This window comes from Chiloscyllium plagiosum, chromosome 18 (assembly GCF_004010195.1).
Source record: "Chiloscyllium plagiosum isolate BGI_BamShark_2017 chromosome 18, ASM401019v2, whole genome shotgun sequence".
NCBI classification, from domain to species: domain Eukaryota; kingdom Metazoa; phylum Chordata; class Chondrichthyes; order Orectolobiformes; family Hemiscylliidae; genus Chiloscyllium; species Chiloscyllium plagiosum.
In genome coordinates, this window is record NC_057727.1 from 43,586,545 (window position 1) to 43,600,999 (window position 14,455).

Consider the following 14,455-nt stretch of genomic DNA (forward strand, 5'->3'; position numbering starts at 1 on the left):
TTGCCCAAAGTGTGCAGGATTATACATGGAAAATGTAGGGTTACAGGGATAGGAGAGGGGAGTGGGTCTGGGTGGAATGCTCTTCGGAGGATGTGCTTCCATACTGTAGGGATTCTATGATTTATGTCAGCCATGGCTCAGCTGGTAGAACCAATCCATCTTTGATAGAAAGTTGTGAATGCCACTCCTACTCCAGCATTTAAGCACAACTGTACAGTATTGAGGGAGTCTGCACTGTCAAAGGTGCAATCTTTCAGATGAGATGATAAACAAAGGTTCTGCTTGAACCTACATATGGATGTAAAAGATCCAATTGCACTCTTTCAAAGATGACATTCCTGACATCCTGGTCAATTATTACATTTTTGAAGAAGCATGCTGTGTGAAAATTAATGACTGTATTTCGTACGCTATAACTTCAAAAGTACTTTGGCTATAAAGTGCTTTGGCACTCCCAATGCTCATTAAAGGCACTATATAAATACAGCAACTAGGAGAAAGTGAGGACTGCAGATGCTGGAGATCAGAGTTGAACAGTGTGTGACACTGGAAAAGCACAGCAGGTCAGGCAGCATCCAAGGAGTAGAAGAATCGACTTTTGAGGCATATACCCATGGTGAGTGAGTGAGTGTCAAACAGAGAATGAGAGAGACAGAGTGTGTGTGTGTGTGTGTGTGAGAGACAGAGTGAGTGAGAGTGAGAGAGAGGGAGTGTATGTGTGTGTGTCTGTGAGAGAGAGTGTGAGTGAGACAGAGAGAGTGTGTGAGACAGAGAGAGTGTGAGTGAGACAGAGCGTGAGTGTGAGTGAGACAGAGCGTGAGTGTGAGTGAGAGAGTGAGTGTGAGTGTGAGTGTGAGTGTGTGAGTGTGAGTGTGAGTGTGAGAGTGTGAGTGTGAGAGTGAGGGAGGGAGAGGGAGGGCGTGTGTGCGTGCGTATTATCTCTCCCTCTTCCCCCGACATTCCTGAAGAAGGGCTTATGCCCAAAACATCAACTTTCCTGCTCCTTGAATGTTGCCTGATCTGCTGTGCTTTTCCAGTGCCACACTTTTCGACACTATATAAATACAACTTATTGAATACTATTCCCCATGACGACCATAGAAGTCAATCAATGAAAAAAGGCTGACCAAACTGTGTTCCTTCACCTCTTCAACATGGTAATGTGTGCTAGTAATCATGAAGAACTGTTTAATTGGAGATATTGGTAACCAAGGTTAAATCACCAATAGGGAAAACTAGAAAAACATTTTTGAAACAATTAAAAGGACATGGAGAGCCTTACCAAAATTCCTTCAAGGTAAAGACCATCACTTGTTTGGGAGGAAATAATTTGAGATATAAAACAGTTTAGGTTGGCAAATGGCTCCTTTCTATGCTGCAAATTACACAATTGTAAATTAGCCATTCAATTTTCAATTTACTCACTTATTACTTTCATCTTCAGTCTTCTCAAGCCTGACTCTCTCAGACTCTAATTGAGCTTGCAGCCTGCTCTTCTCCTGACGCAGCAAGCTGTTTTGTGAATCTAATGAGGAAACCTGGGTCCTGAGTGTGAGAAGCTCTTCTGTGACTGACCGTTCCTTTTCCACAGCAGCGGCAAGCTGGGCTTGACTGTCAGCTAGCCAAGAAAAGTTAAGATAAATAAGCATGGATGACCAGCTCTGAGGGTTCAGTTGGCTGCTGTATTGATAACTAAACACATAAATACTGCTAGAACAATCAATAATTCTACACAAACTTTTTATGCCTTTCAACTAGAATTAAGTCAGTGAATCTGTTTGCAATGCTCATCGTGCCTGCTTACCAATTTCCTTTTCATCTATTTTATTAATACAAAATAACTACTGGTGAAGTTGCAGCAGCTGTGTTCAACAGTTTGTACTATGCACATCAACACTTTAAACATTTACTTCAAATTTTGCTTGCAAGATATGGTGATCATTGAGCATTGTTAAAAGTGTGTTGCTTGAATAAAATGGAAGACAGCATGAATGAAGCCAGTAGTATTTTTTCTGTGAAAAAATGCAACAAAGGCCAGATTACACAGATGTTGGGAGATTATCTACATCCTCCCCCCTCCCCAATCCAGACGTCAGGGTCTAGCTGGCTGCTGCTTTGGGTTTCAGAGCTACATTAAAGAATGTGAGCAGCAATATGGACATCTAGCAGAAAGGTGATGTGTTACTCTGTCATATTCAAGCCCAGCATTTGAAAAGCATTCATTCCATCCATAATGCCATGTGACTGAAGATTTTTTAATGGCAAACACTTATTAAGCAGAGAAGTGAGCTTCAAGTACATAGATAACTCTTTTCCACCCCATCTCTCAGTACAAAAAATAATTTGGGAAGAAGCGGTAACAAAGCTGGAAAGCTGCAGGTAGGTGTCCGGCTCTGAATTTTTATTAATGCATGACTGCAACAGCAAATATATAGTAAACATTTCACTTCAAGCCAGACTGCTTATGAGGAACCTCATAGGGATATACTGGAGATATCTTTCCAATACTTCATTTTTATTGACAATATGAAAAAGAGTGAAAAAAAATGTGAAGTCACAGAAAATCTGTGAGGTCATTGGTAGTAAGAAACTCCTATTCGGCACTGTCTTTAAATTGCTGTAAATTAGAAAAGCTCATTATTATCAAAGAAGTAGCAATAGACAGATTTAATTGAGAAACAACAGGAATAAGGGAAAGTCAGAACCATTACAATAATATAAGCAATCCAAGATAGAACAAAGTTAATGCAAGGGAAATAATTTTAAAATGTGGTTGCTCACCTTAGTCAAGTGACATGTGTGGCTTCTAATATATGGGAAGTTATGAACCTTACTGATGTAGAAAGGGTATTAAATAGGACTGGGTATTAAATAATCTGGGTACAAGGTGTTCAGAAAGTCAGAAAGTCGGAAATGAGGGGAGATGGTATTGGTTGAAGACAACCTGGACATACTGGAGGAGGAGGACATCCCAAAGGTTTCAAGTACAGAATCACTTTGGCTTGATGTAACAAAAAGATGTAGACTGTAGACCGTCAGACTGGGAAGATGTAACGAAACAAATCTGCAGGGAAATTTTAGAGAAATGCCAACATTACGGAGGGTTTATAATAATTGACTTTTAACTATCTGAATGTAGGCAGGGACAGGATAGCATTAAGGATGGAGAGGGCAAACATTTCAAGGTTGGATTTACGAAAGTTTTCTACAACCGTTTGAGTCCAGTCCAACGAGAAAGAGAGACTGGTTCTTGGAAACAAGGTGCAAGTATCACTGGGGGAACCATTTAAGAGTCAGTGATCATTACATCATGAAGTTTGGAATAAAGGTAGAAAAGGGCAATAGGCAATTCAGAGTCAAAATAATTAACTGGGGGAGAGCTAACTTCAATGGGGCAAGAATGGAACTGGGCCAGAGAAACTATAACAAAAGGTCAAGGAAAGAAACTGCGAAGGAATAACAGGCTATCTTCAAAAAGGAGATGGTTCACATACAGTTAAGGTATAGTTGCTCAAAAGGGAAAGGCAGGGCAAACAAATACAGGCCACCCTGGACGAAAAAGGGAATAGCAATTAAAATGAAGGAGGAAATACATGATTAAGCCAAGTGTCTGCTTGAAAAAGATTGACAGCCAAAAGGAATACAGTAGGTGGTAGAAAAGCACATAACAGCAGCAAAAAGGGATAATGGGAAAAGACTGGCAGCAACGTAAGGGAAGTCTAAAGTTTTTGATCGGTACATCAACAGTAAAAAAGCTGTTAAAAGCTCTGGCAAAGTCAATTAGGGACCAAAAAAAGGATTTACACATGCAGACATGGCTGAGGTGCTAAATGAATACTTTGCATCTACCAAGGATGCTACATAGGCGATGGAGACAGAGGAAGAAAGCACTGGATGCAAAGTGACAAAGAGAAATTATTGGACAGGGTATCAATAGTTGACAGGCCAGTGGGACCAGATTAGAAACTGAAGGAAGTCAGTGTGAAGATTGCAAGAGACTGGCCATTAGTCTTCCCTAAATTGTGAGATGCCAGAGAACTGGATAATTGGAGACATGATGGCCCTTGTTTAAAAAATAGGTTTGTAAGCATAAGTTCAGCAACTGCAAACTCGTCAGTTTAATTTCAGGTTGGGGAAGCTTTTAGAAATAATTATTTAGGATAGAGTTAGCAGTCACATAGAAAAAGGTTGGTTGTTTATGAACAGCCAACATGAATTTCTAAAGGGAAAGTGACATTTGACTAATTTGCTGGAATTTTTTTAAAGTAGTAATGGAAGGGGTCAATGAGGGTGATGCCGTTGATTTTGTATCAACGGACTTTTAAAAGACATTCGATACAGTGCTACATAGCTGACTTGTACAAAGTACATAGCCCATGGAATAAAAGACTCAGTGGCAATGAAGGTACAAAATTAGCTGATTAATAGAAAGCAGACAGTTGAGGTCAATGGATGTATTTTGGGCTGGAGAAAGGTTTGCAGTGAAGTTCCCTTGGAGTCAGTTCTGGGAACCTTGCTTTTCCGAAGAAATGTTAATGATATTGATCTAGGTGTTCTGAAGACAATTTCAAAGTTTGTGGATTATACAAACCTTGAAAATAACATATGTAGTGAACAGGACAGTGCAGAACTCCAAAAGGATATTGCTAAATTAGTGGAGTGGGCAGATAAAGTTGTGCATTTTTATAGGAAGAACATAATACAATAGGGTAAATACATAATAAAACACAGTTAATAAATCATTCAATATTCTGGGCTGTATTAGTAAGGCCATAGAGTACAAGAGCAACAACATATGCAAGGCATTTGTTTGACTTCAGTTGGAATATTATCTACAGTTCTGGTCACCACAGTATAGCATGAGGGGAAAGCATTGGAGAGCATAGAGGAGATTTGCAAAAATAGTTCTGTTACAAGGATGGATTTAAAAAGTTTGCACCAATCTCCTTGCAGAGAGGAAGTCTATGTAGAGATGTAGTAGAGGTTTTTGAAATTTAAGGTGCGAGGGGAAAGACTTAAAAGGGACCTACGGGCAACTTTTTCACATAGGTTAGTGTGTAAATAGAACAAGTATATACGAAATGGTAGAGGAGGGTACAATTACAACATTTAAAGGACTTTTGCACAGATAAATGGACAGGAAAGGTTTGGAGGAATATGGGTCAAAAGCAGGCAAATGGGACAGTTCAGTTTAGGAAACATGGTCAGCATGGACATTTTATGCCAAAATGCCCGTTTCTGTGCTATATGGCTCTGTGACTTGTGGGAGGTCTAGATAGAATAGACAGCAATAAACCATTCATCCTCATAAAAGGACTAAGAATGAAAGAGCACAGGTTTAAATTAATTTGTAAACATAGCAAATGTGACACAACAAATAGCTTTTTTACACAACGAATGGTTTGAGTCTAGAATGCACTGCCTGAAAAGATGGGTGGAGGCAAATTCAAACGAGACATTCAAAGAGCATTGGATGACTATTGAAAAGACACAAAGTGCAAGGGTACGGGGAAAAGGCAGAAGAATAGCACCAAATCATGATGCTCATTAGAAGAGCTGGTGTATATACGATCAGCTGAATGACTTTCTTCTGAAATGTAACAATTCTGTGAATTGGCATTTTACAAGATCCTACTAACGAATATATGTTCTTATTTTTGGAAAACACTCAAGTGTTTTACTGGTTAATTAACTTCAGATTCATACATTTTATGAAACAATTGCAGTAATCAGAAATTCCAAAACAATTTGGTCCTTACCTAGACGATTAGACAGATTCTTTTCCAGTTTTTCCCAGGATGCTGACTGTGCCACAAGTGTAGCCTGCAGGTTTTCAATCTGTCTCAGCAGTGGTCGACTTGCGGACGTAACACTTTGGCTCAGCTCCTGGTTGCGATTATCTGCTTCCTGAAGTCTCTATTAAAAATTCATATTGGTTAATATTTTAGATTAAACGGTACTTTCATTCTCCTTAAACTAAGAAAGTGACACACATTTACAACTAATCAAACTCTATGCAGTAAATGATGAAAATAATAACTGCAACAATAATCTGTACTACATCATCCTCCTGTTTTCAGGTTAATTACATGTAGTGATAGACATTTAGGGGACAGATATTCCACTGTGTGTTCACTACTTTTAAAATTATTGTTTCCTAATTTAAAATCAAATAAACCACAAATCAGCTTCTGGAAACAGGCAAAGTGGTACCTTTACATTTCTCTCTCTGTGCAAGCTTAAATTTATTCAACTTACAAAGAAAAGTACATGACTATTTGACATTAAACCATTAAAAGTGCAATCTTGCTACCAAAGGTGTTTCAATTACAAATCCATAAGACAGGTTTGCATCATTTTTCCAGATATTTTCATGCCAGGTACTGTGTTCCAATCTGAATAACAACTCGGGAGAAAAATATCAAGCTCCATTAGTGCCATTTTACATCTGCTATTAGCAGGTATACTAAAGAAAACCAAAGACAAATTTCAACCTGCATCTTCATTACTATTTTGGAAGCCAAGAACTACACACATCTATGGTTAATGGTGACTTGTCATTACCTACAAGCCAAATACAGAGATAAATGTTAAAATGCTTTTCAATGAATGTTGCACTTATATCATTCCCCAAAGTTCAGTTTCATTCTGCCACGCTGATTTCTGTCATTTCTGACAAGAACAATATTTGAAGGCACAATATAGTGAAGCTGTGCCAGTTTTGATTGTTGATCTATGCTGTGTTACTTGACTCTAGATTCAGCAGAAGGGGTGGTAAAACAAAATATATCAATATCATTGTGCTAGCCAGCAAATGAAAATATGAATATAAATCAGGACCCATCTTCAAATAAAAACAAAAAAATACTGGAAAAAATTTACCCAGTCTAATAGCTTCTAACGGTGCTCTACATGAAGCTTCTTTCTTCACCTATTCTTTTTCCAGTCTCTGTCAATGATCAGCCACTTCTCATTTCCTCAAGATACTGCCATCTTATGAGATGTAGGTCAACAGGCATCACTTTTCTCAGTATTTCATTTAAATTGGTATATTATTCATGTCTTAGTAGGCTGACATCAATATCATATTAATCTTCTACCAACCTTATCCCCAATGCTCAAATATGTGCACCTTCATAATGGAGATTAGAAGTTAATGCTGATAAATTTCCCAACCCACAGAAGTGAGGGCAAATCACGGGATGCCTCTCATCACTGAGTTAACAGCATACATCAGCTTTTTAGTCTGTATAGCTCAGATACTCACTAATAATCTTGCTGAGACATTAACTGAGCCCATAAAAATACCCACTTTAAGAAAATATTTGTCAAATTCGCATTACTATTCTTTCTGCCATCCTGATTTCCATCTTTCAAATACCCCACCTCCAAAACATGAATATGTATACCTGCTGTAATTCACCAATTTCTTGACGCAAGTAGTCCTCTTTCCTGGCTTGTTGCTGTTCAGCCCGTTGAAGAACTATTCTTAGATCTGCCACCTATACCATAACCAAATAGAAATACATATATTATTGCTCGCAAAACACATATATCACTTCATAGAACTAAATTCACTTTTAGTAATATATTAATTTGGCTACAAACCAAAGTTCATAGATTTCATATTTATAAATTGCCTTATTTGTTCATTACAATTAACAAATGTAAACATTGCATTTGTGGGCGGCACGGTGGCACAGTGGTTAGCACTGCTGCCTCACAGCGCCAGAGACCCGGGTTCAATACCCGCCTCAGGCAACTGACTGTGTGGAGTTTGCACGTTCTCCCTGTGTCTGCGTGGGTTTCCTCCGGGTGCTCCGGTTTCCTCCCACAGTCCAAAGATGTGCAGGTAAGGTGAATTGGCCATGCTAAATTGCCCGTAGTGTTAGGTAAGGGGTAAATGTAGGGGTATGGGTGGGTTGCGCTTCGGCGGGGCGGTGTGGACTTGTTGGGCCGAAGGGCCTGTTTCCACACTGTAAGTAATCTAATCTAATCTAATCTAAAAAATTAAAAATGTACTGACTGATATATTTATTGATTTTTAAAACACTGTTCAACATTGACAACATGTAAGCATGCAGTACCCCTTTTAGGATATTTGCTCAATCTGCCTTTGCTTGGTGCCGTTTTAAGTTTGCTATTAGTAGGTGTACTGAACAAAACCAAAGACAACTTTCAACTTGCATCTTAATCACTATTTTGGAAACGAAGGATCTATTGACATTACCTGGAAGCTAAATACAGAAACAAATGTTAAAATACTTTTGAATGAATGCTGCACTTATATCAATTCCCAAATGTCATTATCATTCTGCTATGCCAATTTCTATTATTTTTGTCATTAATAATATTTGATAACAGAGCATAGTGAAGCTGTGCCAGTTTTGATAGCTGATCGAGGCTGCATTACTTAAACTTTAGATTTAGCAAAAGGGGCAGTAAAAAAAAAACAGCAACATCCTTTTGCTCTCCAGAAAGTGTAAATGCATCAGGATCCATGATCGAATAAAAACAAAAAAAAGCTGGAAAAATTCACCCATTCTGATTGCTTCTCAACAGATTGAATTACAGCTATCATTTCAATTTCAGATGAACTGGGAGAAGTTTGAGATGTTAGAGGTTTTAAGCAATTGAAAAAAGGGATCTGGGTTACAAAAAAAGGAATGATTTATGACAGGCTGAAGATAAGAGATTAAATAATTAAAGGATTCATGATGACAGGCTAAAGGGAGTTGTAATGGAACATGTATAGAAACAAAAGATGTGTCTAGAATCATGAATTGCTGTCCTTTAAAACAAAATCAAAAAGCAAATATTCAGAAACAAGGGAGGGGAAAACTAACCCACAAAAGAAAAAGGAAAAAGAAATTAGGACAGACATTACAATCTAAAATTGATTAACTCAATATTGAGTCCAGAATCTGTCATACATGTCACGTCCAAAGATGATGTGCTATTCCTTAAGGTTGTACTAAGTTTCACTGGAGCACTGCAGGAGACGATGGACAGAGAGGCTAAAGTGGAAGCAAGGTGGAGGATTAAAATGACAGTGACATCCAACTTAGGGTCCCCCTAGCAGACTGAATGGAGGTGCTCCGCAAAGTGGGAACCCAGTCTGCATTTGATTTTCTTGCTATAGAGGAGATCAAGTTATGAGCAACAAGTATAGTACATTAAACTGAATGTAGCATTAGTTGTCACTGATTCACCAGGAAGATATATTTGGGGGCCTCGGACCGCAAGAAGGGAGAAGGTTCACAATTTTAGACAGTATCCTTTGCGATTTCCCCTTTCTTCATCCCCTCATTTTTTTTTCCCATTCGTTCTGCTTTCAAACTGCAATTTTCACAGTTCTGTCAATTTTGTCACAACAGCACTTCCTCTAATGTTGCTGTATTATCGTTTCTGACATTTAACTTTTCTAGCCTTCCACCCTACAAGAGACAAGCCATTCTGTTCTTTTATCCACCCTCGTCTCTGTCACTTGTTTGAAACTTGTTACATCTCTAACTTTCTCCACTTCTAATAAAGATTACTGACCTGAAATATTAATACTGTTTCTGTCTCTATTGCAGCTGCCAGACCTGATGATATAGACCTGTATCCACAGTATATTGTTCTAGATCAATTAGCCTGCAATCAAACACTTTGTGACTGCTCAGATATTGAAGCAGTCCATGTCCAAATGCAGCAAGACGTGGACAATATCTAGGCTTAGGCTGATAAGTAGCAAGTAACATTCGCACCACACAAATGCCAGGCAATGACCATTTCCAAAAAGAGACAATCTAACCACCATTCCTTGACATTCAGTGGCATTACCATCACTGAATCCTCCACTGGCAAAATCCATTGACCAGAAACTAGCCATATAAACACAATGGCTACAAGAGCAGTTCAGAGACTAGGAATACGAGAGTGAGTAACTCACTTCCTGACTCTCCAGAGCCTGTCCACCATCTACAAGGCCCATGTATTCTATCTTGTGATTAAATACTCCCCATCTGCCTGCATGAGTGCAGCTCCAACAACACTCAAGAAGCTTGACACCATCCAGGACAAAGAACCCGCTTAACTGGCACAACATCCACAAACATTCAGTCCCTACACCACAGGGAAAGCAGTGTGTACCACGTACGAGATGCAGTGTAGAAATTCATCAAAGATCCTTAAACAGCATGTTTTAAACCTATCTGGCCACGTAAGATACATGAAAACACCACCAACTGCAAGATTCCCTCCAAGCAACTCACCATTCTGACACAGAAATATATTGCCATTCCTTCAGTCTTGTTACATCCTCGCTAATATCACTTTGGGTCTACCTGCAACACGTAGACTGGAGCAGTTCAAGAAGACAGCTCACCACCACCTTTTCAAAGGCAACAAATGCTGGCCCAGACAGTGAGGCCATGTCCCATGACTGAAGGTTTTTAAAAAAAACGCACTCATTTCGTAGGTTTACCTATAAAATGTCACAGTAACATAACAGAAAACCTACAAGAGGTGTTGGAGAAACCTGCAGATAAATATTTGCCACAATGTATTGCAGGTTTTTAAAAATGATGCAGCATATTATAAAATCAGAGGCTACGGCATAGGTGGTGGCCATTTTAAATTCCGTGTTCTTGCTGACAACTCATCTCCTATCACTTCCCTTCTGTTTCCTGAAACCCGACAAACATTTGCTCTTCAGATAATTATTGTCTTTTTGAGGGGAGGCAGTGGTATTGTGGTAATGTCACTGGACTAGTAAGCTAGAATTCCAGCGTAATATCTAGGAACATGTTCAAATCCCACCACAGCAGATGATGAAATTTTAAGACAATGAAGTTAGAATAAAAAGCTGGCCAAATGTCATTTACATAAATGATTTGGATGCGAGCATAAGAGGTACAGTTAGTAAGTTTGCAGATTACACCAAAATTGGAGGTGTAGTGGCCAGCGAAGAGGGTTACCTCTGATTACAACAGGATCTGGACCAGATGGGCCAGTGGGCTGAGAAGTGGCAGATGGAGTTTAATTCAGATAAATGCTGCATTTTGGGAAAGCAAATCTTAGCAGGACTTATATACTTAATGGTAAGGTCCTAGGGAGTGTTGCTGAACAAAGAGACCTTGGAGTGCAGGTTCATAGCTCCTTGAAAGTGGAGTCGCATGTAGATAGGTTAGTGAAGGCGGCATTTGGTATGCTTTCCTTTATTGGTCAGAGTAATGAGTACAGGAGTTGGGAGGTCATGTTGCGGCTGTACAGGACATTGGTTAGGCCACTGTTGGAATATTGCGTGCAATTCTGGTCTCCTTCCTATCGGAAATATGCTGTGAAACTTGAAAGGGTTCAGAAAAAATTTACAAGGATGTTGCCAGGGTTGGAGGATTTGAGCTATAGAGAGAGGCTGAACAGTCTGGGGCTGTTTTCCCTGGAGCGTCAGAGGCTGAGGGGTGACCTTATAGAGGTTTACAAAATTATGAGGGGCATGGATAGGATGAATAGACAAAGTCTTTTCCCTGGGATTGGGGAGTCCAGAACTAGAGGGCATAGGTTTAGGGTGAGAGGGGAAAGATATAAAAGAGACCTAAGGGGCAACTTTTTCACGCAGCAGGTGGTACGTGCATGGAATGAGCTGCCAGAGGATATGGTGGAGGCTGGTACAATTGCAACATTTAAGAGGCATTTGGATGGGTATATGGATAGAAAGGGTTTGGAGGGATATGGGCCGGATGCTGGCAGGTGGGACTAGATTGGGTTGGGATATCTGGTCGGCGTGGACAGGTTGGACCGAAGGATCTGTTTCCGTGCTGTACATCTCTATGACTCTATAAATAGCGACCAAGTTGATAATCGGAAATTGTCATTTGGCTCACTAATGTCCTTTAGGAAATCTGACATATTTACCTGGTCTGGTCCACATGTGACTCCAGATCCATAACAATGCGGTTGACCCTTAACTGCCCAAGCACTTGATCTACAATAATTTTTTTTCTCATGTTAGGTTTTTGCAATTCATCTTAAGTTGGTGTCACCTGAGTCTCAAATAGATTCGGACTTCCTTGTTTCTGTATTCTATGGCTCTATTTATAATAACCAGGATCCTGTATGCCTTTTTAATCACTCTCTCAATCTACTCTGTCACCTTTAACAATTTATATACATCTGCTAAAAGGTACCTCTGCTATTTTTATTCCACTTTAGAATTCTATGTTTTATTTTATGTGTCTCTCCATATAGTTTCTGCAAGAAATTATATTTCCTAAATATTTATCACTTTGCAAGCCAGTATCTTCAAGCATATATAAATCCTTCTTACAGTTCACAATACTTACAAATTAAATGAATTTGAACTTAAAGGTACACTTGTAGCATGACAATGGTGGTTTTTAATTTTGAAAAATACTAAAATAATTGTACTGACTTGAACTGCAAGAGCCTCCTGTTGCTGCCTGGCCTCTTCCTGGGCTTGTTCCAGTGCTACTGTCAACGCCTCCTTTGTTTTAATCTCATGACTTAAAGCTGCCTCTTGGGCTTCACTATCCTTAGCAGCATTAGCCTTATGAAGTTCAGCGAGCTCCCTGAAGATATGGAAATTAAGTTAAGCAATGTGATGAAACAAATTACAAACTTATCTATAGAAAGCCATTTAGCTGGAAGAAATACACTGGGGATCAAAAGCAAATTCTCACATACAGAGCTCTTTTATGAACAAAAACAGGCAGTTAAAGTAGTATGGATGCTTTGTTCTTCTCAAAATAATATTTCAGTAATTCTGCAATTCATTAGGGAACTACATGTGTGCAAATAGAAGTTGGAGACATGATCCTTGTAACATTGCCCTCATTTTCTAACTAGAGTCCCCAACCTGGGATGTTGAAATCCAGAATAACCTGATAAACTTGTCTCAAGCAACCCCAGTACAATCCCTTGTGCCACTTCACATGAACCATTCACAATCATTATGGGCTTTCGATATCAACTGGAAGGCAGAGGTGAAAAATATGAACAAGGAAGGAACTTTTGTATTTCCAAGCAACTGATTCCAGGGAACACATAAAGAGGCCTAGGGAAAAATTACTTTTTTGTGTTTTTTAGGTGCAGAGTGCTAAAGATTGGAGGACCTTAAGAAAGGGGACAAGGGAAGCTGCTTACAAATTTAAGGGAACAATTAACTACTCACCATAATAAATACAATTATTCTCTCAACATTTACTACAGTAGTAGAACACAAGATTTAACTTTCTCTTCATGACTTGCTGGCCTTCTCCACCAAAGAAAATCAATCCACATGTCCCCTACTCTCTTACTTGTAAGAGCTGTCAAGTGCAGACTGAAGGCTGCGATTGTTTTCCTGTAGCTCCTCTAGAATAATATGCAGTTTGTTCATTTCTTTTTCCTGCTTCTCCACCACACCATTCAGCTTCTTGATGTTCTCCCGATGCTGTTTCTCCACTTCCTCTTTTCCATCAAGCACCTGCGTTAAACCCAACAAAGTATCATGATTTATTTAGGTTTTGGTTTCATTGTCCAGAAATACAAAAAAAAATCATTATTGAAAGGCAATCTGGGCAAATGCTACTTTTTGAAATATCAGACAATCATGAATTACTTCTGAAATATCCTCTGTTTGCCTTTTGTCTATTGAACTAAATATAAACAAAAACTGAATATTAGATTAGAAACAAACTTTGAGTAGGGTAAAAGGTTGTTGATACTGAGATATAGTATGTGAACTTGAATATCAACCATCCTTCCTATCAAACAACTTGCAGTATTTCAGAAGAACTTATATCGATCATCAACTAAGAATACTTTAGTACTAAAAAGGTACTCAAATATAGTGAGTCCGTTTCTGTCCATGGCATCAATTTCATTCTCTGACCTGCTGCAGTTGCTTAATTTCCTCCTCTTGCTCTTTAGTTTTCTTGCTCTGCTTTGCAACCATTGTCTCATTTTCTTTTTCTTTCGCCCTTAGTTTCTTTATAATGTTCGAATTGTTCAGGAGTTGTTTAGAAAGCTTCTCTCCTGAAATCATTAACATTGTGTTTAAAAATAAAGCTTGCATTGCTTTGCCTCATAGTTTCAACCTTTCAAAAGACTTGCCAGAAAACATTAACTTTAACATCGATGCAACTCGCTTTTGTTCAATAATTGGGATCTAAATATTCATTACTACACTACTGGGTAGTCTGGCACAATACTGAAAAACACTATTTAGTTCATCCTGTTCTTCGACACCTTCTTCACATGTTCTTATTAGAGGTAGTATTTCCAGGTTCACTGTTCTGAGGAAGTATTGATTTGTACTGAATGTTCCCATCAACTCAGAGATTTGGACTGAGTAACCTGCCGAGTGGGTGAAAATGCAAAGCAAGTATTTGTACCATCAATTTTGATGAGACAAAATCTTTGCACATTGATCAATAGGTCTTTCGTTTCAGCACATTTAGGAAGTTTAGAA

General features: G+C 38.8%; 1 protein-coding gene across 1 annotated transcript in view; it reads right to left on the reverse strand.

Annotated features, from left to right (window-relative positions):
• tmf1 (TATA element modulatory factor 1) overlaps positions 1-14,455 on the reverse strand; it is a 54,869-nt gene that overhangs the window by 26,074 nt on the left and 14,340 nt on the right. Inside the window, exons 6-11 of the mRNA XM_043708642.1 lie at positions 13,877-14,019; positions 13,302-13,468; positions 12,416-12,572; positions 7,410-7,502; positions 5,760-5,916; positions 1,426-1,618 (exon numbers count right to left, since the gene is read on the reverse strand). Coding sequence (XP_043564577.1) covers positions 1,426-1,618; positions 5,760-5,916; positions 7,410-7,502; positions 12,416-12,572; positions 13,302-13,468; positions 13,877-14,019 — 910 coding nt within the window. The remainder of the gene's footprint in view (positions 1-1,425; positions 1,619-5,759; positions 5,917-7,409; positions 7,503-12,415; positions 12,573-13,301; positions 13,469-13,876; positions 14,020-14,455) is intronic.